The 25,172-nt window shown below is 44.0% G+C and overlaps 1 protein-coding gene across 1 annotated transcript; it reads right to left on the bottom strand.

Annotated features, from left to right (window-relative positions):
- Window positions 1-316: 316 nt before the first annotated feature.
- On the bottom strand, window positions 317-20,745 carry LOC149857668 (solute carrier family 2, facilitated glucose transporter member 11-like). Its single transcript, XM_090062567.1, has 12 exons — window positions 20,623-20,745; window positions 17,286-17,384; window positions 13,511-13,671; window positions 12,555-12,679; window positions 9,169-9,298; window positions 8,874-9,022; window positions 8,271-8,458; window positions 6,454-6,564; window positions 6,277-6,378; window positions 4,880-4,955; window positions 1,486-1,613; window positions 317-1,141 (listed from the first exon to the last, which is right to left on the bottom strand). Exons 1-12 carry the CDS (start codon window positions 20,644-20,646, stop codon window positions 935-937), a joined length of 1,500 nt encoding a protein of 499 aa, XP_089918693.1. The 5' UTR covers window positions 20,647-20,745; the 3' UTR covers window positions 317-934.
- Window positions 20,746-25,172: the final 4,427 nt, after the last annotated feature.

The following is a 25,172-nucleotide window of genomic DNA, read 5'->3' on the forward strand; positions in this document are numbered from 1 at the left end:
TGTGGTATTTGTCCCTTCAAAACCTATGCTTCACAAGTACCACATTATGGGGAGGAAAAGTTTTGAAGCGGCACCAAGGAGCCAGTCTGTGCACGTGGAAAGAATGAGACTTGTAGTTTCAGCATCGCTATAAATAGTTATCTTAATAAAAAACTAGTTTAGTTTTAGAAGTATTGTTACCCAGCAACTGGTACATGTAATATGAAGGCAGCAGTCAGATTAGTGAGACCCAGGACAGGGAGGAAGATGCAGAGAGACCAAGCATCATCTAGAAATAGAACAAGCAGGAAGCATAGAGGAACTCGGACTACCAAGGCTACTGGATTTTCAACCAAAAAAAAAATCTTGCACAGGTCTGAAAGCAGTTCATGTAAGAACTGAATAATGTAGACCTAAAATTTTCCAGTTCTGTGTTGTAGAGTTTAAAGCAACATTGGATTTTATTTCATATAGCATTTAACTTTTCCTGGGTCCATCACAGACTGTACTTAACCAGCCTGAGGCAGCAAATCAATAACTTAAATATTCCAGGTTTTTTGTTGTGAAATATAAGTTGAAATTCCTTTAGAAGAAGTGAGTCTGCATGCCTTCTCTTCCTTATGGTTCATCAGAAAATTGTTTAAAAACTTAAGCAAAATTTGAATTTTTGCTTCATTGATGGAAATTATGAAATAAGATACACATTTCATTGAGTGAAACCAGCATGCTTTGCCATAACAGTCTTGAATTCTGTATCCAGTACTCACAGACATCATCTTGCTTTTGTGTTGTCCAGAGAACACCATGTCTGAAAACATGTGATGTTTAGGCAAAATGGGAATAGTAAACGACAGATTAAAATCAAAAGTCCATTTTGGTTTACTTGCCAGTCTGAAAGCGAGAAGTCTTTCTTTTCCCTTGCTTTTTAAGAGATGCTGACTTCCCTGATGGTAAATCAGAGCTTGGTACAGAAAGTATAATCCTCAGTGAAGTTCTTTTCAATGTCTGGGACACACTTCTTCCTAAAATTTAACTTGTTGAATTCTTCTCTGATTTCCATGACAGATTTTCCCTTTGTTTCTGGAAGGAACAGGTAGATAGAAATCCCTGAGATGAAAAGCACTCCCATAAAGATAAGGAAACAGAATGGGCCAAGGCTCTCCTGGAACAAAGGAAAAAAGAAGAAAGAAAGATGACTATATTCTCTGACTTTTCAATATCTGCAGTGTCATTTTTGGATCTTTGGACTCAATAACTTAAAGATAAAGCCTTTATGTTTTGACCTTTGGCATATGCTCTTTAAGCTGATTTCAGATTCAATCTCCAAATCAAACACACCACCTTTAATATACGCGCCCTCCATAGTGTGCTTGCCAAAAAGTTTCAGGTTGACATGATATTGTGGTCTATTGCTTTTTCTATGTCCCTTTTCCCACTTCCTTGACAGGGTCCAATATTGTTTGGAATTGGGAACAGTTGGGAAATGTTTCAGTTTGTGTCACTTACCACAATAAATGGGAAAGTCATGCCAATCACAAAAAGTCCTGTCCAGTTGAGAGACCCACCAATTACAAAGGCAGGTGGTCTGGATGACTGATCAAAGATTTCAACCCTAACGGATGATGTAGCACCAGCTGAAAGGAAGATGAGACATAAATAAGCACCACATGCTGTGCTGTTTTCAGTTGTTCTGGTTCCCTTCTCTTTCTTCTGTCTCTTCTCTCCACCACCCTGTGACAAAATACCCAACCAATTGTGTTGGTGAAAGTAGAGAACAACAGCTTCATTAATTTCAAGGCCAAGGTAAAAGTTTGGATAAGTTGTAATTTGTGTATGCAGTGGAAAGCTAGGGTGTTTGGTTCTAATTTCTTCTCTGCTGAGTTGCTGTATGCCTGCGGACCAGTCACTGAGGCACCAGTGTAGCAAGCACTGTTGTAATCTCATCTAGGTCACAGGGCATATTGTACTTGGAAGTTAGGTAATCTTTAATGCATTACTGAATTAAAGGTTTAAATCTCCCTGCCTTGGTTTTCAGGGAATGTCATCATAAGACAACTAGCAAACATGCACGGATAGGACACATTGGTATTTGAGAGAGTATGGCATTTCTCCACGTCTAGAAGAGGGAATGTCCATGGTGTATCTCATGCTACCATATGGCAAAAGTTGACATTTTAAATCATTCTTCAGTTAACTCACTTGAAAAATGCAAATATTGATTAGCAATTGCTTTGGGGACTCTCAGGTCCTGGCATAAGAGATTCTGATTGAAAGTCCCAGGTCTTTTGTTGTTGCAACTACAGAAGCCTGCATTTTTAATAACCCAATGTAGTATATATAGTAGTATTAGGCTACACCTATACTAGAGATAGGTAAGTTCTATAGAATTTAGATTTTAGTGATATTTCATACTATGTTTTTAGTAGGGTTATGTGAAATTTTGCCTGGCATTTTGTTTCAAAGCTGTTTCAATGCATTTTGAGCTCAAAACAGCGAAATTGAAATGAAGCAAAAGCCTTCAAAACAGCTTCAAAACAAAACAAGGGAACTCGAAACATTTTGAGTTCCAAAGCCAGGCTTACTGGCTTCGGCACCGGTTCCAGCCGGCAGCACTCACCTCCTCTCATCTGGCAGGCAGATTGCAATCTCGCCTGCACCCCCGGGAGGGCTGCAGGGGCTGTGCCAGTGTCCTCCTGGGGCTGTGGGCCCCTGATCTGCCTGCCAGATGACAGACTGGTGCTGGGCGCAGCTCACACCCAGCACCAGGAAGATCAGTGCTGCTGCTGGCCCCAGGTGGCAGCACCTGGCTGCCTCCTGTCATTCGGCAGGCAGATAGGAGACCTGCACCCCTGGGAGGACTCCGGCACGGCCCCTGCAGCCCTCAGGGGGCCCACCGGGATACCTGGATCTGGCTGCTGGATGGACAGGAGGCTGGTTCTGCTACCTGAGGCCAGTTTCAGCCAGCATGGTCCCTGGGGGAGCGAATCAGGGTGACTGCCCTGGGCCTTGTGCTTTGGGGGCCCTGTGGAGCCAGGCAGAATGGCCATGGGGACTTTGCACTGCTGCCACAGCTGCTGGCTTCATCTGGCCATTTGCTACCCTCCCATGGTACCGCCACGGATGGTGGCAGTTTCTTCGCATCCAGGGCTCACAGAATTGGAGCAGGAACAGGTCCCTGTGCAAACTGATTTGCCCTGGGCCTGATCCCGTGTGCCCTGGATGCAAAGAAGCCGCTGCCAAACTGATTTTCCTTGGGCCCCACACCCTCCTTGGGTCCGCTCTGGCAGCACCAATTGGGCTGCTGCCAGAGCCGAACAGAGGAGGGTGCAGGGCTCAGGGCAAATCAGTTTGTGTGGGGACCTGCCCCTGCCTCGATCTGCTGTGCCCTGAATGCAAAGAAACTACCACCATCATTAGCAGCAGCGGTGGGGGCGGGGAGGAGGGGAGTTAATGGGTGACCAGATGTGAAGCTGGCAGCGGCAGCACAGAGTCCCCACGGCCACTCCGTCTGGCTCCGCGGGGCCCCCCAAAGTGTGCGGCCCAGGGTGGTCACTCCGATTTCTACCCCCCCTAGGGACGGCCCTGGCTGCTGCTGGTCCCAGGTGGCAGCATCAGCCTCCAGGCAATCGGGGTCTGGAACGAACTTGAAACTTGAAACGAAACACTGTTCAGTTGAAACAGAAGTCGAAGCGGAATGGTGCTGTTTTGCACAGCCCTAGTTTTTAGGTCCCAAGCGTATTTAAAATAACTTTGTGTTAGTAAACCAACCCTCACTGCTCTGCCAGGAGAAGGTATGCCAACTGGAAAGTCATTTAAAGCTAAATGAAATTATATGGTATACATTAGGGAAAGAAGAACCTCTGCCTGGGACAGATGAAGAGTATGAGTGTGTGAGTGCATGCACACTCACTTTTATTTAACACAGAGTTGTAAAACTTTCTTTATTCAGACTTTCTGTATTTGTTTTTCTCTATTCCTGCTGTTTGCTTTGTTTATCACCCTATTTTCTTTTCCAGTGGATATTTTCCCCCTTCCTTCTGGCCTCTTTTGGTCTCAGTCAAGCCCAGTAACATTCTAAGTGTCCATCAGTTTACTGAAATCAAGATTTTTCACTTGAGTTCCAATTTAGGTGAAATGAGTTTGACTGTGACTAATACTATGCAGTGTGCAAGGCCAATACTTGCTTCAAACAGTGTACTAAGTGTGTCAGAACTGTGTCAAAGATAGGGGCCGCAGGCTGGATCTGGCCTGCAGAGCCCTGTAATCTGGCCCCTGGTGCTGTCTGTGGGTCTCAAGTGGACCCATAGGCAGCAGGTGGGATGCACTGGATGGCCTCATCCACTGCACACTGCACCCACTCTGGCTGCCCTGGGACCGTGCCCCCATCCTGTATTCATCTACATGGTGCCTGCTCCAGCACGTCCTGGAGCCGTCAGGGCAGGTGCTGCATACAGCAGTCTTGGAGTGGGTGCCATGTGCAGTGCAGTACTAGACCAGCTGCTCTGGGGCATATGCCACACATGGTGCCCACCCTGGGACATGCACTGGATTCAGCATGCAGTGGATGTGCATAGGAACAGGCATTGCATTCGACAGGGTCCCAGAGCAATGGACAGTGGGTGGGGACTTTTCTCAGCAGCAGAAGGCGGAAAGTATCCACTGCCACTGCTTTTTTCTCCATAGCAGCAGGGGAAAATGACTGCTGCCAAAGCCCCCCTGCCACTGAATGCCAGCAGAGTTATATGTCTGTAGGCTGGATCAAATGGGTCTGTGGGCTGAATGCAGCCCTTGGGCTGGAGGTTGCAAACCCCTGGTATAAGGTGTATTCTCCCCATCCCCCAGCCGTGTTGATGTAGTTAGGTAGTATGGTTTCTTTCTCTTGTATGAAGGAATTATTCACCTGGCCCAATTGCGAAGCAACTCACATATATGATAATCAAACCAAGGCTGCAGTACGGCACCCAGAAGAACCAATCCTAAGGGAGAAAACAAGTTTTAGGATGTAGAAGCACTTCCTATTTTCTGCCAAAGTCCTTTCAAGTAAAGTACAGTGCACTTGACTGGTAAATGCAGGATTTTGTGATTGTGGGAGGCATGGGAAAGTGTTCATTAGATGAGTGCAGGACAAGAGAAAGAGGTTTGATAGCATAGAGCAACTGCAGACTTCAGAAGCTTTAGGTTAGAAAGGGCCTGAGAGAGTATTTCTCTTTCACTCTGGCCTCCCCTTAACTTTTAGAAATATGAGGTCTGCCAATTCTCTTCTTGTTTGTTTTTGTTGGATGGCAGCTAAAATAACACATGTAGAATGGGAACCATCTCAGGCCTTGCCTGAAGGGGTAAGGGTCTTGAGCACTGAGGAGCTGGGCAGGGGAAAGACTGGCGACCCCTTCTTATACCACTTTTGACTAAAAGCATTCATGTGACCAAGCAAACAGGACAAGGGTTTAAAACAAGAGTAGCTGGTGAAAATGGGACGTATGGTCACCCTGTCTGAACCTCCTTCATGGAGCACCTTGCCATGTAGAGAAGAGTCAGTGTGCTCCAGTGCACAAGATGCTGTTGGTGGAAGGAAGGACAGAAGGGACAAGTGATTCTGTGGTTAAGCAAGTCCAGCATGAATAAAACAATGCTGGGAGAGTGCTATTACCTTGCTGCAAAGTATAGATCCTCTTTCCAGAGCTCTAGTATCATAAGAGCCCTGTCCCTGAAAAGATTTGGCAGTGGTACCAGAACTGCTGTTAGTATCATAGAAGTTAACTGGCAGGCTCATTCCCCGTTTTGAGCAGCCCTATTCACTTTTCAATGTATCTAGCAGCAGAACTAATGTTAAGGTGCACTTTTTCTTTGTTACCATGCACTTTACTTTTATACCATGTTCAAAACTGCACCTGTTAAAAGGAAACAACTTTACAATGACCAATGTCCTGCCCCTACAGTTATTTGTATAAAAAAAAAAAAAAAAAAAAGCCTGCTCCAAGGCTTAGCTTTTATTCATCTTAAGTGGGGCAAATGGAAAAGAAGGGAAGATTACAAGAAGCTGTGCCAAGAGAAGCCACAGTCACAGGATGCCTGGGTTAAGCAGTTACAGGATTGACTTCACATGAGGTTCAGCTCTGCCTGCACAGAGTGCAAGGCTGGTGGAGTCATTTGACAAATGTGAGAATCCATGTGATCTAAGTTATTTTGGGGATTCTAAATCCGGCTGGCCTTTTTCTATAGGTCATCCTGCCTTTGAGGAGAGCTTAAAAGTGGGATGGATACTAAAAAAGGAACCACCACTGAAAAGAGTTTCTTTACCTGCAGTGAGATTGTCACCGTGAGGATTGCCGCTAAGAAAGCCATGATCCAGTAGCCACACCAAAGCAGTACCTTTCTGCCACACCGCTCAATGATGACAGTCTGAAGGACAGAAATTATATTAACATCACTGCAAGTGGAGCAAATTTAACCAGTTCTCAATGCGCTAATACTTACACAGAATATAGCAGAGATAAGTTCACAGAAACCAATTCCCAGTGACATGTAGGAGATAGTGTCTTGATCAAACCCAGCTGTGTGGAGCACATCAAGTGCATAAAAGTAGATCTAGAAAAAAAACAGCATACATATCTCTGTGATACTGATCCTGAGTAACTGGGCAGACAGAAGAGACAAGTAGCTGCTATTCAACAATGACTATTCTGATTAGTCTGCCTGCTCTTTAGCATTATAGTAAGGTACAGTTGTTCATCATTTTTGTAGTATTTGTGAGGTTTTATATTCTTGGCAGATAAAACCTTGTAAAATGTTCTTAACAGTAATTTAACTAAAATTAATAGTATCTTCACCTGTTGAAGTGTCATTAGTTCATCATATCTGATGAAGGGTATTTGTGCCTGAAAGCTTGTTGAGAAGAATTTTCCCAACTATTTGAGCTGGTTTAATAAAAGATACAAGATTTACCCAAAGAACCTTGTCTGCCATTAGTTCATCATAGACCTTTATCATTAAGTGCTTTTTTTTAAAGATGCTTACAACCTTATGGCTTAAAAATTCAGCCTTTTCTGCAGGAATAGAATATGGTTTTCTGGGTTCCCCTCCCCCCCGAAAAGCTGCAAAACTGAGCTGGGCTGCTCTTCCTCAGTCTTTCCAAAAGAAGATGGTTTGGTTTATATCAGCTTTCCTCTGCTGCCAGTACTGAGGGGCATGTGGATTTGTTGTATATTATAATATGAATGGAGCAGGGGTGTAGTGTTTTCAACTCCAAGTAGATTAGGATTCACTTTTTAAACCTATTATGTAATAATATTACATTAATTATATATCTACCTCTCTGACTGTGTTTTTCATCAGTAGGTCAATAGTATTATCCTAACCACCATTTCATAGGTCAGGATACTGAGTCACAAAGACTTGCTGAGGGTAACCTAGTAGACCCATCCTAGATCTAAAAACAGAGTTCAGATCTCCTGAGCCCCCAGGCCAGGCTGCTGTCCACTTGGCCACATCACCCCTCTCTACTTGTTGAAGTTTGTTTTCTTTCTGTTGAAATGAGCTCAAGCTCATGAAAGGTTATGCATCTCTGATTTAGTTTAGTATGTAAAGTGCATCTCTACTCTGCCTTCTGCCTTACTTGTCATCCTTGATTATGCAGATGTTAGCTTGTCACTGAGTTACCTGTCTTTCCTTATTGGTTAGCAAGTCACAACACACCTTGACTTATGGGGAAATTAGCATAACTACTCATTGCTCTGCTAGTCTCTACTAGCTTTCATAAACAGCTGTGCATGCAGGCATTGTAGACACAGATCCAAAAAAATCATGGTAGAAGATGTTTTTTCTTTCCAACAACCTATGTGGAATTCTCCAGGGCTTGGAATTATCTCCCTTTCTTTTCATGATATATTTGAGATTGTTCAAGAGACACTGAAATCAGTATTTGGACTGCAGTGTTAAACTTGGCTGTATTTCGGCTTCTGCCTCTGCTATCACCTCAATGTTTCAATGGCTGGAAGAATCATGCCAATAGAGGCAAAGCAGTTGCCTCAAGTTGAATCCAGGCAAATGCCAAAATGAAGGTGGCAGCAACTAAAAGAAGCATTAATATAAAACCTGTTGCAAGTTTTGATGACAGGCATGGCTCAACTAAAGAAAAGTTCATTGCAGCCCTGTAGCAGTTACACAACTGGCTGTTATACAAACCCTGGAAGAAACAGACTGAAATACAAAAAGGTTAAGAGAGACCAAGAAGACAATTCTGAATTTGTAGCCCATTGATTGTTTTGAGACTTGAAGGGTGGAAGATACGCAACTGCATTGATGCCAGAAAGCTGTATTGTAAATGAAAGGGAAATTAAGGTGTACAGCTGCCAACGAAAAGAAGCTTCTTTCAATAGTTCCAAGATGCTCATGACCTTTGTATTTTTCATTGCACTTTTCTCTTTCAGCATTTCATCAATCTCAACCTGATGATGCCCTTCACCCCAAAGCTGGTTCATGGCTGTGCAAGATAAGGAGAGCAAAAGTCATCATATTAGTCCATCTCTTTTTGTTAAGTTGACATAAGGAATATTTTGAGTAAATGATTTGTGAGCCATGCAATACATGCATGCTTTGATTCCTCTATTGAATTGACTGACTCAAACATTATTTTTCAGAAGGCTTTGTACAACTGTGAAATTAATTAGTATCTATAGAAAGTCAAATATGTGCCTAATACAGAATTTTCCAGGAAGGCAATTACTTTTGCTAATTTAGACTAGTATCAAGATTTGTAGCTGGTCAGTGTTTACAGAATCAGTTCAGAAATGGGCACTAGGGAACTTCATTCCTACTTAACTCTTAGGGGAATATTAATTTTGCAGAATTAGCTAAATCAAAAGAAATAAAACCTAGGGGGAAAATATCTATATTACCTTTCATGCATCCTTCCTCATCTCCTTTATGTATCAGGAAGTAGGGTGGGGACTCAGGAAAGAATGGCAGAGTGACCAGTTGAGCCAATGCTGGAATTCCACCCAAGGCCATCAGCATAGGCCACAAGGATTTACTTCCTAAAAGCTCTCTAGGAATCATAAAAATATATTACATATTATAGAATGGAAGTTCATCAGATGTTGGCTTTGGAGAACCAAGTGCAAAATTGGAAAAGAAGGGGGTTAAAAAGAATATATGGAAATGAAGGCAAGTAAGGAAATAAGTATATTCTACCTTTGTCCCATAACTTGCCCTATGGATTTTCCTAGTGCCCAAAAAACAGCAGTAGTAGAGTTTCCAAATCCACGTAGCTTCTTGGGGGAAATTTCCCCAATATACTGAGGATGTAGAAGCAAAGCAAAACCTTGAATTGGGGTGGAATCATGGAAAAGAAGAAACAAAAAAGTTATAATAATAGGAATTAACACTGCATATTAAAATTAGTTTCTACAAGAGTTTAGCTGCTGCATGCATTGAATAGCTTCTCTGTATATGGTGGAAAAAGTGACAAAGGCCTGATACTATTAAATTAACTGAAATTAGGTTTGTGCATGAAGACGGGGCTCCCCCTATCCCCAAGAGAAGCGACGGAAATCACCATAGGGCCTTGTAAGTAGGTCCTGCCTAGAAAGGGCTTGAGTGTACCCTTTGTGGTAGACTAACCCTGCAGACCCTAGGGCAGGGGTTGTCAACTGGAGGTACTTGGGAAGGCCCCAGGGGGTACATGATATGCCGCTTTGTGTTTGGCCACCGAGGGACCCCCCCTCCCCCCACTCCACATCCAGAAGGGGTACCCACTAGGCGGGGTACACTACTCAAAAAAGGTTGAACATCCCTATCCTAGGGTTTACTTCCTTTTGCTTGCTTGTGACATCTTGATGGAATCTTAATGTTGTAGGAGGTCACTTGTAAACCCCTTGGGTGGGAAAAGTGAATGTGGTGCCATGGGACTCTAGCACAATTCCAAGATCAGATCATTCAGCCAGTCCTGCCTCTCTTCCCCTAGTTCTTTGGCTAACTCAGCCCCTGAGGGTTCCATGCCTCAGTGGCATACAGCACAGCCTATAGGCCTTAATCATGGCCTCCAACTTCCCCCATAGCCACACCCATACCTCACAGATGTCACAGTCACAATTCCCTGGAGCCTCCTGGCCTAGCCAGTGAACTCAGCCTGTGAACTCAGCCTCTCAGGCCTTAATCTCTTGTTCAGGCTTCAGTTTATAAGGCCCCATTTCCCATTTGACCCCATTTTCTCTTGTCATCATTTCACAACCCGTGGGTCATGACCCAAAAGGGGGCTGGAAGAATAAACGAAAGGGTCATGAACAAACTTTAAAAATGGATCAACAAACTTTAAAAATGGATTCTCCTTTAAAGGATAAAAAAGTGTGGGAAATCATGGCTTTTCCCTTGCAGGCTGGCAGAGTTCCAGCCTGTAAAGGCCTGCTTGAGGCTCCCATGCCCCACACACCCACCTCCTGCCCCAAACACTGTGGGCCTGCGGGTGGAGAACAGTGGGTCAAGAGTGAGGGACACTGGGTTAGGACTGGACATCAAAGTTTACAAATGGGTCTTGGTACAAAAAAGGTTGAGAACCACTACTCTAGCTGAGACCCTCAACCCTGGCCCACTGGCTCAGTATTCAGCTCCTCAGTCTCAGCCCCCATATGATCCTGCCTCTTCTGGGAGTTCTAACTGAAGAGCATTGAAGCACGCTTCTGCATGGGATTTAGCCCTCTATACATGGTGCTTTATTGGGCATGTGCATTAGACTAATCTAATGGACAATAAAGCACCAGTGTCTACACATGCACAGCAATTACTGTGCAGTATATTAATCTAATGCGCCATTTTCTAGCACCTGTAGATACAGGTGCTAGAAATGGCTGCATTAAACTAATGTGCTGAAGTGCATGTGTAGATGCTGGCTGGGAGCAAAAAGCTCCCAGTCAGCTTAGGCAGCAGGGGGCCACAGGGGACAGGGAGAGCTGTCCTGGCTCAGCAGGATGCTGCCTGCCAACTATGTGCTGGGAAGACTGGCTGGGAAAACTGTCTTGGCTCCAGGCAGGTGTTTGCCAGCCGAGTGGAAATTGGGACAGGTCCTAATCTCCACTCAGCCAGGAGAGCTGTCCTGGCTGGTGGGCAGCTGCCTACTAGTCCCATGGAGATAGGGACTTGTCCTGATTTCTGTTGGACGGGGAGAGCTGTCCCAGCTGCCAGGCAGCTGCTTCCTAGCTCTGTGGAGATGAGAACAGGAAGCTCTTAGCTCTTTCCTGCCCCATTGATATCAGGACCAGCACCCATATTTCCTGCTAGCCTGGGCCTGGCATCTCAGGGAGCCTGGAGTCCCCCCTGGCTGTTGTAGGGGGCAGAGCAGGGCAGGAGCAGCCCTAGACTGAATTGCTCCTGTCAGGAACAAATTTGCTTCCGATGGATACGTGTTCAGATGAGTGTAGGGCTGCAGTTTAATGCAGCTGAACTTTCTGTGCAGAAAATTCAGGCACAATAATAGCACATGTAGGCACACCCAGAGTACCCTGGGCACCTTACTCCTTTTATTCCCCCTTACGGCTATGATCCAAACCTCCAGTCATGAACATAAACACCAACAAACTGCTGTCAACTAAAATGCTTCCATCCCCACACCTGGATCCACAAAACCCCAGCAAGCTGCTACCCGCTAACATGCTTAAACCACCTGCACAGGCTTTGTCCCAATCTGCTGGCCCCCTCCCAGCCTTTAGGTTGCTTTTCTCAGTCTATAGCTTCTTCTCCCTCTCAGCCTACTGGCAGGAACTCCTGTCTTCCCAGAGGTCTGGACCCTTCTGCTTGTTCTGATCCAGGAACCAGAGTTTATACTGCCTGAGTTCAGCCCCTTCCCATCAGGGCCTCTCTGATGAGCAGTATGTGTAACTCATTACATCAGCCCAACAGGCAACGTGCTTTTCTTTGTGGACACTGGTCTATCTGAACTACCTTTGCTTCCCTCCTGCCTGCTCAAAGCTTTGCCTTACTGGCTTAGTGTCATGCAGCTAGCTCCCAAGTAATTACCTGCAGCTAAGGAGTCACCTTATCTAGCTTCCGTCTGGGTGCTTTCCCTTAAAATAGCAGGAGCCCTTGCTCTCTGGTACAGGCCTCCCAGTGTATGGGCAGGTAGACTTAAGAAAATTATTTTGCCATTCAGCACTGTGCAGTCTCACAAAATTACAAAATGTATTGTTTTTAGAAGCAGATTCCTTTCCAGTATAAAGAATTAGAAAGGGGTCCTCTTACTGAATGGGACATGAGCTACCTGTTGTAGCTCATGTAATAAATACCATACATACTGACATTAGCCTGAGATATTTTGAAATCTGGGCCTTCTGCCAGAAATGAGTGTGACCAATTAGCCCAGCTCATCATTCCAATCCTAAGGGTTTTATAAGTTAAAGACAGCTAAACAAAGTATCCTAAAGAATTTACAGAGACAAAATAAAAAGGCATGTTCTTATGAATGAAAGGCACATTAGATCATGGATTATAGCATTTTACTTTCTTAGCAAAGGGAGATCTTATGTGAAGAGACATAAAGTTTTGGGATTGAAGTGAAAATACCTGTTATCTTGTGTGAAAAGTCTTACCTGCACTCATGCCACATAGCAAGCGTCCTATAAGAATCATCTCAAAGGACCTGGCCATCCTGCTGAAGCCCAGGAAAAGTGCAGACACTAACATGAGCAAATTGTTGCCCATTAGACATTTCTTTCTGGAACAGGGTACAACAGAATTGTATGAACAGGTTAGAATGTTTTTAACACTATAGTTTCTTTGTGAAATCCTATGTTCAGGGCACCGTGGTTGAGAATCGGTGATATAGCCCTTCTCCATGATGCTGAGCTCTTAGAGGCATGTTCAGAAAGTCCATTTTGTCATTGGCTAGGAGACTGCCTACCATCCTTGCTGATGGTAACATGGGCTCAATCACATGTGCCTTTGTGAGTTCCCACCTGGTGGCCACATCTACGTGAGATGCTAACTGCATAGTAGCTCGTTACTACTGCACAGCAGCATCACATAGCAGGAAGCACAATTCAATACTACTGCACAGTAGCATCACATAGCAGGAAGCATGATGCAATGCTACTGCGGAGTAATAACGAGCTACTGCACAGTCAGTGGCACCTAAAAGCCATTTGGTGATGCTGTTGCACAGTAACTGGTTACTGCACAGTCATTTAGTACTTCTTAATATAAGTACTAAATGACTGTGCAGTAATGACTGTGCAGTCAGTGTCTCATGTAGATGCAGCAAGTCTGTAGCAATAGAATTCATAAGGATTGAGGGGCTCAGCCAGGACAGCTGTAGCTGAGGCAGGATGCTGTTGTTCACTTCATTAGCACTTCACTCCAGTAGTTCTCACTATCCAGCTGCTTCCTATAGAATGTCATGTCAAGTTAAATGTTTCAGTCCTTATTTTTATGGGACTCAATATTACGGGACTTGGATATGTAAGGCTGGCTTGCACTTAAGGGCTTCAATCACTATTTCATTACTTTATAACTTTTTGTTTAGAAAATTATTTTTTCAGATACATACTTGCCATATTTTACACTCAGGTATCCACTGCTCATAGATGCCAAGATTCCCCCAATACCAAAGATGGATACGATGAATGACCAGAGCAACAAGAGGTTCTCAGACTGAATGGGAGAATCATATCGTTCCAGCCAAGTTTCATTGATAAAACTCTTAACATGCTAGGAAAGAAAGGGAGATTTCCGTTAACAGTAATAGGGATTGTTATCAATAGCAATAATTGTTTTTCATTACATATAAAGCTAGTACTATTGTATTACAGCCATAAGTTCTTATAAAAGCAGTGCAGATCAATCCTGAACCGTTCTTAAACAGTCCCTCAGGAGTGTGCTAGATTATGTGGTGCTTTTTCAAAGACATCACCAAACTTATTTTAATTTGTAACTTAGAGGTAAATTCCATTGAGTAGCAGTGAGGTTACAGAGAAAGATGCTGAATTTAAATATAATATATTGGAGCGGTTTTTTTCTTTTTATAGTTCAGTGGTCACCAACCAGTGGATCTGGATCCACTGGTAGATCTTGGAGCCTCTTGCAGCAGATTTTGGAGTTGATCCAAGGCTGGGGTGTGGGGCTGAGTGCCCTCATGCGCCCCAGCCCCGCAGGTCAGTCCATGGGGGAGGGAAGGGGCAGGGGCTAGATCGAGGCCCCATGGTGAGGGACAGTGCCACAGAGGCAGGAGCAGGGGTAAGCTGAGTGGGGTCCCAGCTTTAGTTCATTTGGATTTTTTTGTTTTTTATATTGCAAAATTCAGATCTGTCTGAAAAATTCACATATGTCTTTTCTTAGCATATATGGCATGGCAGGAGGTGTGATTGTCGTGGTTGGGGATCAGATCAGATCACAGCATTCAATGAATATATGCCAAGGGCCTCAGAGGGGAGCCTGACTTAAGGTACCTGTCTCTTCTCCCCCTTGGACAGCTCATGAAGCTCCCAGGGACAAAAGGGTAAAGAGACAACGCAGAAAAAATAATGCTGCCTGGAGCTGTATTAATAGTTGTGACAGAGGAGAGATGATGAGTGTCCCATCTAGGCCACTTTAAGCATACTCTGTCTTTGTCTTCTCCTCTACCATGGACTCCAGGCACTGTGGAACAAAGCAGGCATGAACTGGTTCCTTGATTTATATTAACAACTGTTTAACTCCAGTGACTAATGAGCATTTGAGAAAAAGAAAATAGGCCAAAAGTTGTATGTAATATTCTATGTTAAAGGTTCCATACTACTACCCATTCACAATGACTGCTCATAGCATCCATGTTCTCAAATCCGCACGTGGTGTCAGCAAAACTAGAGAAGACCAGGCTTGACATTTCTAACATTTCCAGTATAAAGAAACCAAACAGAAGGTTAATCCTCTCCTATACCAAAACTAACAATTTTCTTCATATATCATAAAAAGGTAAAGTTAAGCACGATCCCAGCTTTTGGAAAATCTGTTGCATATCAACTTTATGGCTTCTGGAGTAAGCAGTAAGGAAATGTACAGCCTTACTGTACTGACCAGCCACCTGCATCACGTCTCCCCAGAGAAGCTGCCTAAACTATAAAACAACTTTCTCTCCTTTGCCCCACTGTATTATCTTCCATATTTTGACAAACTTACAGGATTGAGTAGAAATGGGATGTGCTGAAGATAATTGCAATTATAAGCAAATCCAGCCTTTAAAAAGGTGGGCGGACTTGCGCTCCGGGCGTGACCAAACCCCAACCTCCCACCCCAGGATGGGCAGACCAAGCTGTGTAAGTGGCAAATGGGGACCTGTTTAATCAGGATGTGATATGCGTCTCTGCTGTTCACCCTGCTCTTGGTACCCCCTCCCTTCTCTGTGCTTACGGGACCTCCTCTTCCCCTTTCCCCTTCTACTTATGCCTCTGGGGGCAGGAAGGGATCAGGGAAATCTGCCTGCCATTCCTACTGTCTCATCTGCTTCTGCTCCACCCCAGCCAGAACTGTGGGGAGTGACTGCACGGGGTGCTGGGCTTGGCTGGGACAGGAGCCAGGGCAATGGCAGGTGGTTTCCTCCTGCTGCACCTGCTTTCAGGTTCATCGGAAACACCTGGGGGGACCAAGCAGCAGAGACAGGGAACTTGCTTGCTGCCACTGCTGCTGGCATCCCCCTTTCTCACTGAGCAGCCCAGCTGGAGCAGGGGAGAAGCTGGGGATAGTGGTGAGCAGGGGGTGGAAATGGGAGAGGATGTGCGCCTCAGCATGAAGGGGAAGGGCGGGGCTTTCTTTCCTTGGGGACTTAAAGTTCTTGGCTGCCGCTCCTTCAGCATGTTGGGTAAGTGGGGGATGACTGTGCCACTGCACCTCCTCTGGTTCTTCCCTGGACTGCAATGGAAACATTGTCCTAGTGCGCGTCTACACGAGACTCTGTGTCACCATAGTGACGAGTTATGGCAATGTAGCTTATCACTACAGCCATGTAGTATTCGCAGGCATGAACCATGACGCCGACGCTACTGTGCAGTAGCAATGAGCTACTGTGTAGTAGGGCTGTGCGAAGCTTCAGGTGCCGATTTGATTTGGAGGAGATTTGGCCTGATTCAGTGGGTGAATTTCTGAATCTGAATCGAATCAGGAGACCAATTAAAAGGTCTGAATCAATTCAAAGCTCTCCAAATTGATTTGGAAAAGATTTGGAGAGCTTTAGCGATTTGGGCAGTCCCCACTCAGCATAGCAAGGAGCTGGACCTGGACTCTGAGCTGGTAAGTAGGGGGCGGAGGAGGAGAAGCTGGAGGAAGGGGGGAGGGGACCATGGGGGGACTCCTGCCAGACCCCATCCCCTGCTTGCTCCACTCCCCTGAGTGCCCCTGACCCCCCACCCCTCCATGGCTGGTCCACCTGCCCCAGCTCCCAGCCCCTTAAAACAAAACCTGGATTCACTGGGTATTGCTGGGCAGAGGGGTGATCCCTGCTGCCCCCCACAACCCCACGCCATGGTTGGGTTCTGCCATGAGCCCCCTGATCCCCACCTGCTGTCCCAGTACCCCCATGGCTGCCCCGCCTGCCCCAGCTCTAGCCCTTTAAGAAAAAACCTCCCCAAAACCAGCCCTGGACTCACTGGCTCCTGCAGTGGCCTTGTGGCTTCTTGGGGGCTCGTGCAGAGCCCCCCATGCAGTGCAAGGCAGTGAGGGTTGCCCCCTGCCAGGCAGGAACTGGCACATCAGGCCTTTTTTTGTTTTTTGTTTTAAAGGACAGCCTTGGGTTGGGGGGCTGGGACAGTGGGAGGGGGCCAGGAAGCTTATGGCAGAGCCCCTCACGCAGCATGGCGCAGTGGGGAATCACCCCCCTGCCTGGCAGCATTCGGTATGTGCGGCATTTTTTTTTCCAAAGAGCCAGGAGCTGGGGTGGGCAGGGCTGTGTGATTCAGGGATTAGACTGATTCAGCAGCAGCCAAATCCCCGAATCAGATTCGGCAGAATCGATTCGGGGACTGTGATTTGAATCACCGAACCAAACCACTGTCCCCAAAATCATCCAAATCTGAATCAGAAGCAAAATCTAGCCACTTCGCACAGGCCTACTCTGTAGTACCTTGTTGCTGCTGCACAGCAGGGTTGGAAATGACTTATGCGCCACCAAGACTGCGTAGTAACAGTGGTTACTATGCAGTCATTTAGTGCTTGCTAAAGCAAGTATTAAATGACTGCACAGTAACAACTGCACTGTTGGGCACATGTGTAGATGCACCCCTAAAATAGCATTGTTGAGCCAGGTGTAGACCCAATACACACTTAACCACAGGAATTTTAGCAGCTCTGCTTACCATGGAAGTATAGGTGATCATAGAAACTTGAAAGCCTATTTGGAAGGTCCCACCAATTCCCAGCACAAATATCATTTGAAAGAATTTCTGGTACTGAACCTGCACAGAAGAAAAAAGTGCTCTTTAAGTTTGTGATAACACCAGGCCATTTGTAAACATGTGTTTCATTTTCCAGAGATACACTTTGTTTGCTACTATGTGTCCTACTGGCACCAGAAAAATAGGGAGCAGGGTGGAAGGCATTTGCAGGCTCTGTTGCTAGGCTTTGATTACTTCTGCACCTTCACAGACAGGTATAATTTCTGGTTAATTAGTATTACTGTTTCTGTGGTCAGGCCTACACAGTTCTCTGAGTCTACCACCTTTAGGCATCTTAGCTTCTCAGGATCTTTGTGATTTGTCATCATGTTGTTTATGATTCTTTTCTGGTTGATGCTGGATCTGGAAGTTAATTTAGTGAAGAGGATATGAAGACTTAGTCTGTAGAAGCCTTTAAGTCAATATATCATGAACTAATACATAGAGGGTATATCTGCATGTCACTGTATGGCGATGTTGCTATGGTGCCATGCTTTAGTACTTCCTTTTGGAAGTACTAAAGCACAACGCAGTATGGGCGATGCACACTTCCATTTCCCTGCTACATTGTTGGAGTGGCGCACTGTAAGTGGGGAACGCACCGCTACGGTGACATAGCAGGTAATCTCGTATAGACCTCATGATCGCGACGTTGCCGTAGCGCGTTGTACAGTGACAAAGCATGCCGTTATTTTGCCATAGGGCGACATGTAGACATGCCCTGAGAGGTGGAGATGGGCATGATCCAGAACTGTGACAACTGACAACAGCTCTCATTTTTTTCTTATATGAGGACAAGCTTATCCCTGGAGAGCTCCTGCAGGATTTCCGTGTTCTGAAAGAAAGGAACTATAACCTTTCTGGGAATATAGATATCTGGGAAGACTTTGGGTAGAAGAGGCTATGAGATGGTATATGCTTTGATGGTCAAATGGATAAAGAAGTGTCCAGAGATTCAGGTGTTCTGGTGCCGCCTTGAAAAATGGTAGGCAGTTTCTCCACCCAGTTGATCCTAGCCTCTGTGATTCCAGAAGACAAAAATAAAGCTCCAAGGTTTTGACAGTAGCAAAAATAAGGGATGTTCCCTTGAAGGGAGCATCAGCTTGCTCTCCTTGTAGATGGCAGCCCCTTGGAGTTTTTGTATATTTTGGAGATATCTTTTGCTAGTGTCTTCTGACACGATCTCCTAACACTACTATAATAGGTCTTTTCAGTGTACAGGATGCCCTTTTCAAGCAGAATACACCCCAGAGAGCAGTGGCGCATTTGAAGCAAAATGGGGCAGACGTAGAAAACATATGACATAAAATCACTGGCAACAAAATGAACTCCTGTCAGATCACTGATGTCTACTTTTGTCTTAGATCAGAGTGAGTTGTCCTTATCAGAATGTTTCAGTCTATGGGATAGAAAAAATAAGGCTGTAAGTACAGTGATCTATGATGATGGTACTGCTAGGTGGGCCACCCAGCCAAGACCAGGTAGTACAGGCAGTCCTTGACTTACAACGTTTAGAGTTACAACATTTCACACTCACAATGGTTATAAATTGACACCCTGTTTCAACTTTCTGGTGTCAGTTTTGACTTTATAATACTTGATCTGATGCCAAGCCACGCCAGCGAACAAGTTCGCTGCATCACCCATCTCCCTGGAGAACATCTGTCCAAACTTCCTTGGACACTTTCTTTAAGAAGTAGACAAGACTCCAGAAAAACCTGCAGCCAAGACTGCTGAGAAGACTCCAGCCAAGAACCCTTCAAAAAGTCCATCCAAGAGCCTTTCAAAACGTCCAGCAAAATCTCCTCAAAGAAGTCCTTCCAAATCTATATGATTGCTATTTACAAGATAAATACATTAATGTAGCTATATTACTCATCTATAATTGATTAAGTACAAAATTCTGGGTTATTTTTGGTGCAAATAGGGTATTGGGCCTTGGTTCAGGAACCAAACCCCCATTTATAACATTGTTTCCTATGGGAAAATCGGTTCCGAGTTACAACGGTTTGACTTAAGACACGGTTCTGTATAAAGTTATACAGGCAGTCCTCAGGAACCAATTGTGTCGTAAGTCTGAGGACTGCCTGTATAACTTTATAGCTGTTCATCTGGCAACTCTCTCATCTCACCCTGACTTCAACAGTCATTTCTGGAATGTAGCTAGTTGGGAGGAAAAAAATCTTTTTCTGTGATTTGTTTGCTAAAAAGGAAAGATTTTTCTCTAGATTCCAAATTGATTCTGAACACATTTTTTGTTTTTGTTTTGAAATGATGTTTTGAAATTAAACAAGAATAGTTTCATTTTTAATTTATGTTGTTTCATTTTCTTAACCTGGAAAACTGAAATTAAATGATATTTTAAGTTGATTTAACTAATATTTGTATGAAACAAAACTGATTTTTATTGGAACTCACATTTTTAGTGAAAAACATACATTCCACTGGGACTGTATTTTGGTGGGAAAAAATTCTGAGGTCAGTTTGAACCAATGACCTGTCAGTTTCTGAGGCTCTCCTCTAGTGACACATTTCTATTTCAGTAAGGGCACTCAGTCACTCTGTTTCTTTTCCATTCATCAGCATGGTTGTCTTCTATATTTCTTGGGGCATTATTATTCTTCTCTGTCACTGGATTGTACTTTCAACTGTTTTGTGGGCATTTCCTCTCCTGCCAGGAGCTAAGGAACAAACATTCAATACTCTGCCAAACCCTCATTTGTTTCTCAGTTCTTCTTAGCTATCAAGGAACCCCTAGGGATTTTTCTTGCACTAGTGCTCTTTCTCTTTTCCTTTTTAAAAACATCACTAAAAGCATACATTTTTGCTTTTTCAGCCATCCTAACTGCAGAACAGAAAAAATGTTACTGAAGGAGGTTGTATTGCATTACACACAATAGTTTTAAAGGTGTCTTAGTGAAAATTTATTACAGGCACATTGTCAACTTCATGCGCATTTTACATTTTTCAGCATTTTAAAGGAACCCAAGAAGCTCCCTGATGTTTTCAGTAAAGGAAGACATTTTGATAAGAATTCAGACTTTTGATTAAAATATCATAAAAAAACAAGTGAGAGAGGAAATTTCACATCCAGTAAAATGGAACCAGTTATAAGATTTCAAAATGTCTTGCAAAGTCAAGCTTTGGTAAGCGTTAACTTTTATTGATTCTGCATACTGAAATATTGATTTTTTGTCCTTTTTGAAGTGCTGATAGTATTAAAAACACCAGGTACTATAAGGAACCTCAGGGTACTCACCAGGTCAGAGGGGAAGTCGGCCATCTCTGTTTAAAAGGGCTGCTGTGTCCTGTCCCTGACAGATCTCTGTTGTCAGAGATTCCCGTGTTTCTTCACCCTTGTGTGCTGGTATGACAATGGGAACTGGCACCATGGAACAAAAGTTACATTTTAACTTTGTTTTATTTTGATGGAATTATGTTCTTTTCAGTAATTGAACAAGGTCTAAAACTGCTGGGTTAAATATTTCAGCAAGGGATGTGTCCAGCCCAATCCAAAAAGAGAAAAGTTTTCCCTGCCCAGGGAGGGGAAAGAGACAAATAGGTTTCATTTGAAGGGCGCTCATTGATTTGGGAGGGGAAGGAGACAAATAGTTGGGACATAACAACCTAAACGTTGTTTCAGGGATGGTGGACTACTTTCATTCTTGGCTGTAAGTTCTCTAATGTTTCTGGAGTGATCTGGAGTGATCTCTACCTAAATTAGAAGGCATTTGTACACTAACTTATGTCATTGTGAAATAAGAATGTATTTGTTTTCTCCTTGTAATTTAGTCCATAGTTGTGCAACCCATACTAACCTAGGACCTGCTTACTCATGAGAGCAGGCCAGCTGAAGCCAAAGGTAGTAAGTGCTCCCAAAGGTGAGAGAAGATTGTACAGCTGGGACTTTAATTATTAAGGCCAGAACTCAGGCTGTATTGTGACTCCTTTACATCATGCTGTAGGCACAAAAAAGTTCTTAAAAACAGTCTCCAGCTGTGAGATGGTCACATAACTGTTTATGTGTCCTATTGTGGCATAATACTAGAGTAGTAGCTCCTACACTCCCTCCTGTAGCCTATGCCAGAGGCATGACAGGGGGAGGGAAAGGGAATAGGTATGATCAGACCCCCCTTTATGCCTGATTGATCTCTTTCTGTTGCCTTCCAGTTGCCTGAGACTTTCCTTGCTACAGCAATTATTGGGGGAGGGCACAGGTAAGCTTCACACCACCATTACATTCACTCCTAACCTGCACAGTGTGACCCTCAGCTACAGCCTTGGACCTGGCCCTCAGAACCTGCACTTGAAGCAAACGAAATATTCTTATTTATGGAGAGGCTTCCTGCAACTAGCTGTGAGTTAAGTCAAAAGAAGTGAGAGAGTGTCCATTAATAGTAAAGCTTTGGTTACTTGTGTAACTACTAGAGTCACTTTTTATATAACTGATGGACTTGAGTGATGATGCCTGGTCCTTGGGAATGTCAAAGCACCGCCAGCTCAATGTTTTACCTACTTGGAATGGTTTGAGGTTTTACACTCTGCTCCTGCTAAGCACCAGTGGCTTTCTAGGTGTGCAGGAATGGGTAATGTGTAAGCTTAGTCACTACTGAAAGCACCTGTTATTTTATTATTTTTGAATTTTAAACAGTTTCCTTTAATACATTATTTTAAGGCCATGGTGAATATTACACATTTTTACATAATGGATTTTGGATAACATTATTACATATTACGTAATGGATTTACAGTATCCTAATAGTACCTAACCATGATTTTTTGCTAAGGGTAGTTACCGGTTTTCCTATATAATCTGGGCTGTTAGGTCTGTTATGGCTCTTAATCTGGAACTGCCCCACTTTGGTAGAAATATCAGGAGGCATTGTGCTGGGTGGAGCAAAGGGACACTGACTGTGCCTGGCCCTACATGTGGAATGATGACGAAACACAAAGAAGACCCTTACCTCCTTGTCCTCTTCCTCCCCTGTGTGGTTGTACAAAAGCCAGCCAAGATTTGTCCCTTATTATATGACAACATGCAACCCCTTCAAGTTCTCCTTTGGAACCATATTCAAGTTGTAGTGTATGTGGTGATAATGAATCATGGGGGAGGTGTAAATTTGATCTGCTTTTTTCCTTGTCGCGTGCTTTTCACAAATTCTTTGCCCGTGTCGTTTAAAAACAAAAAACTGATGCCAGCAGGCCATAATTAACAAACAGTCCAGCAATGACGAAGCACGTGCATGTGTAGTAGAAGGAAAAAGCCATGATGAAGAAACAAAACTCTTTCAAGTTTGCAGTTATTTATCGTAAACACTGAGTGAAAATATTTGTAGAGCATTAAGGAAGAGTGCCTTTGCATGTGCTTTATATATAGTGAATCATAAAATATTTTTAGCATGAAAAATGAGCAGATGTTGCATGGCAGTATTTCAGAAGTAGTTGCCTTTGATATAAATGGCTATAGGATTTATATGAAAGAAGATGTGTAGGGTCTCACTTCTCTACCACCTATGAAGGGACCTTCACATTTTCCTACCAGTTATACAGGTATGGTGGATATAGATCTGCCATTAAGTGTTGTTTCACAGAGGTGTAACGGAAGCAAGGTGAAGAGACTGAGGTGTACAAATAGCAAGGCATGGTAGTAGCGCGATTGGTAGCACTGTACTTGATGGGGGTGAATGTATAGCATATGGGTAGAAATGCAGAGGTGATTTATGGCTGATGATGACAATACATTTATTTAAACATAAGCATAAAAAACACATAGTTTTGATCTTTGCCATGAAATAAGTTCAGGATAAAGTAGCGCTCAGGAACCAGTCCTGCTTATATTGAAGTCAGCAAAAGACTCCTTTTGGCCTCAGTGGCAGCTTTAACAGAAGTTGGATAAAGGCCTTAACCTCTGCTCCCAAATTCATTCTATTTAGTGGGTGGTGTTTAATGTTATACAGAGCATTTTTTACAAACTGGTCAGGTTTGTAGAAGGGAAACTTCGAGGTGAAAAGTCAGGAGCACCAAATAAGTAACTTAAGATTCTGAAGGTCACGTGCTCTACTGTATTGAGATACAATATGGGCTCTGATTCAGCATAAAACTGCTGTATTGTATCTTGAAATTTGATGTGGACCACAGAGAGAAAAAGGGAATCTTGATACAGATGTTTCTGCTGCATCCTAAATACAAAGACTTAATTTTTTTTTTATGCAGCTCACAAGAAACCTGTCGTTAAGGCCGTATCTTTTACAAAGGCAGACAAAGTTATTTTGGTAAATGCATGGCTATAACACACCAGATATCTTTTACAATTCCTTTTCCTCACATTATTTTGGGTTGTGTTATTGTTCTTAGCTGCCTTAGATAATTCATCCTGATGCACAGCTTTTGTGAATCCACTCTTAACCTGATGATTCACTGTTTTATTAGAACATATTCTTGGGCAGTGACAGGCAATTGAGATATTAAAGGAGTCCTAGGCTACAAACAGACAGCACAGTTTTCCTGGGAGAAAATATTTTCAATCAGGTCAAAGTGTAATTGTTGAGAAATCTATGTTTGTTGTTCCAAAACAAACCCTTGAAAGGGTTTGCAGGAGAAGTGCTCACAGTTTGCCCCAGGACATCATGATGTGTGTCTGAATGGTTGTCTCATGATTACATCCTTGGAACAGTGGAAGAAAAGTGGCAGTGCATTCAGCCACTCACTAAACCTTGATTGGAAATGTGATGGATGTGTGTTAGGGCTGTGCAAAGCTTTGGTCCCTGATTCGATTCGGCACAGATTCAGCCCGATTCGGTGGCTGAATCTCTGAATCTGAATAGAATCAGAGAACCCTTTAATCTCTCTAAATCGAATCGGAACCCTCTGAATTGATTCGGAGAGATTCGGAGATTTAGACATAGAGACAACTTGAAATGTTTTTTCTACATACCTCTAGGAAGCAGGGGCTCGTGAACGCTGCGATTCTGGGGTGCATGGAGTGTCCCACAGAAGTGCACGGGGCTTCCCAGTGTGCTCTGCAGCAGGCCCAGAAGTGGACCAGAAGCACTTCTGGTCCACTTCTGGGTCCTCCAGGGAGCATGCCGGGACCTCCCCATGCCTCCCTGGCTCAGCGACTGGTGCCTCCTGGGTCTGGGGGAGGGTCACCTGGGGTCCCCCTGTGGCTAATCGCTGAGCTGGGAAGGAGCAGGGGGGCCCTCCAGTGTGCTCCCTGACAGACCCGGAAGTGGACCAGAAGTACTTCCAGTCCACTTCTGGGTTTGCTGCCAAGCACGTGCAGCCTCCCCCCCCGCACTCCTGTGGAACGCTCCATGTACCCTAGCATTGCAGCAATCACAAGCCACGCCTGCTACATCAAGGCATGTCGGAAAAATGTTTAAAGCTGTGTTTATGTCCAAATCGCTGATTCTCTGAATCAGCATCTAATGTTCAGATTTGGGTTAGGCCAAATCGAATCAGGGACAGTGATCCAAATCAATGTATCAAATCAGTGTCCCTGATTTGGGCCAAATCCAAATCGAATAGGGTCCGCTTTGCACACCCGTAATGTGTATACCAACCTCATGACTTTTCTCAACCTTTTCCGTACCTTTTACTGGGTGGTTTAAATCATTTTCAGAAGTAACCACTGTGGAATATTTAATATAGAGGCAATCAGAAACTTAATGTTTTATATATGCATGTCCTTTTTACTGAATATTTTGATATTAAAATTTCCTCAAAGGGTTGCTGTTCCCTCTTCCTTAGACTTATGGTTTTTGTACTTGGGAACCTCATGGTTTTATAGGTGCCAACTCCATAGGTGCT

The sequence above is a fragment of the Crocodylus siamensis genome, chromosome 9 (genome assembly GCF_052110815.1).
Source record: "Crocodylus siamensis isolate JL-2025a chromosome 9, ASM5211081v1, whole genome shotgun sequence".
Taxonomy (NCBI): domain Eukaryota; kingdom Metazoa; phylum Chordata; order Crocodylia; family Crocodylidae; genus Crocodylus; species Crocodylus siamensis.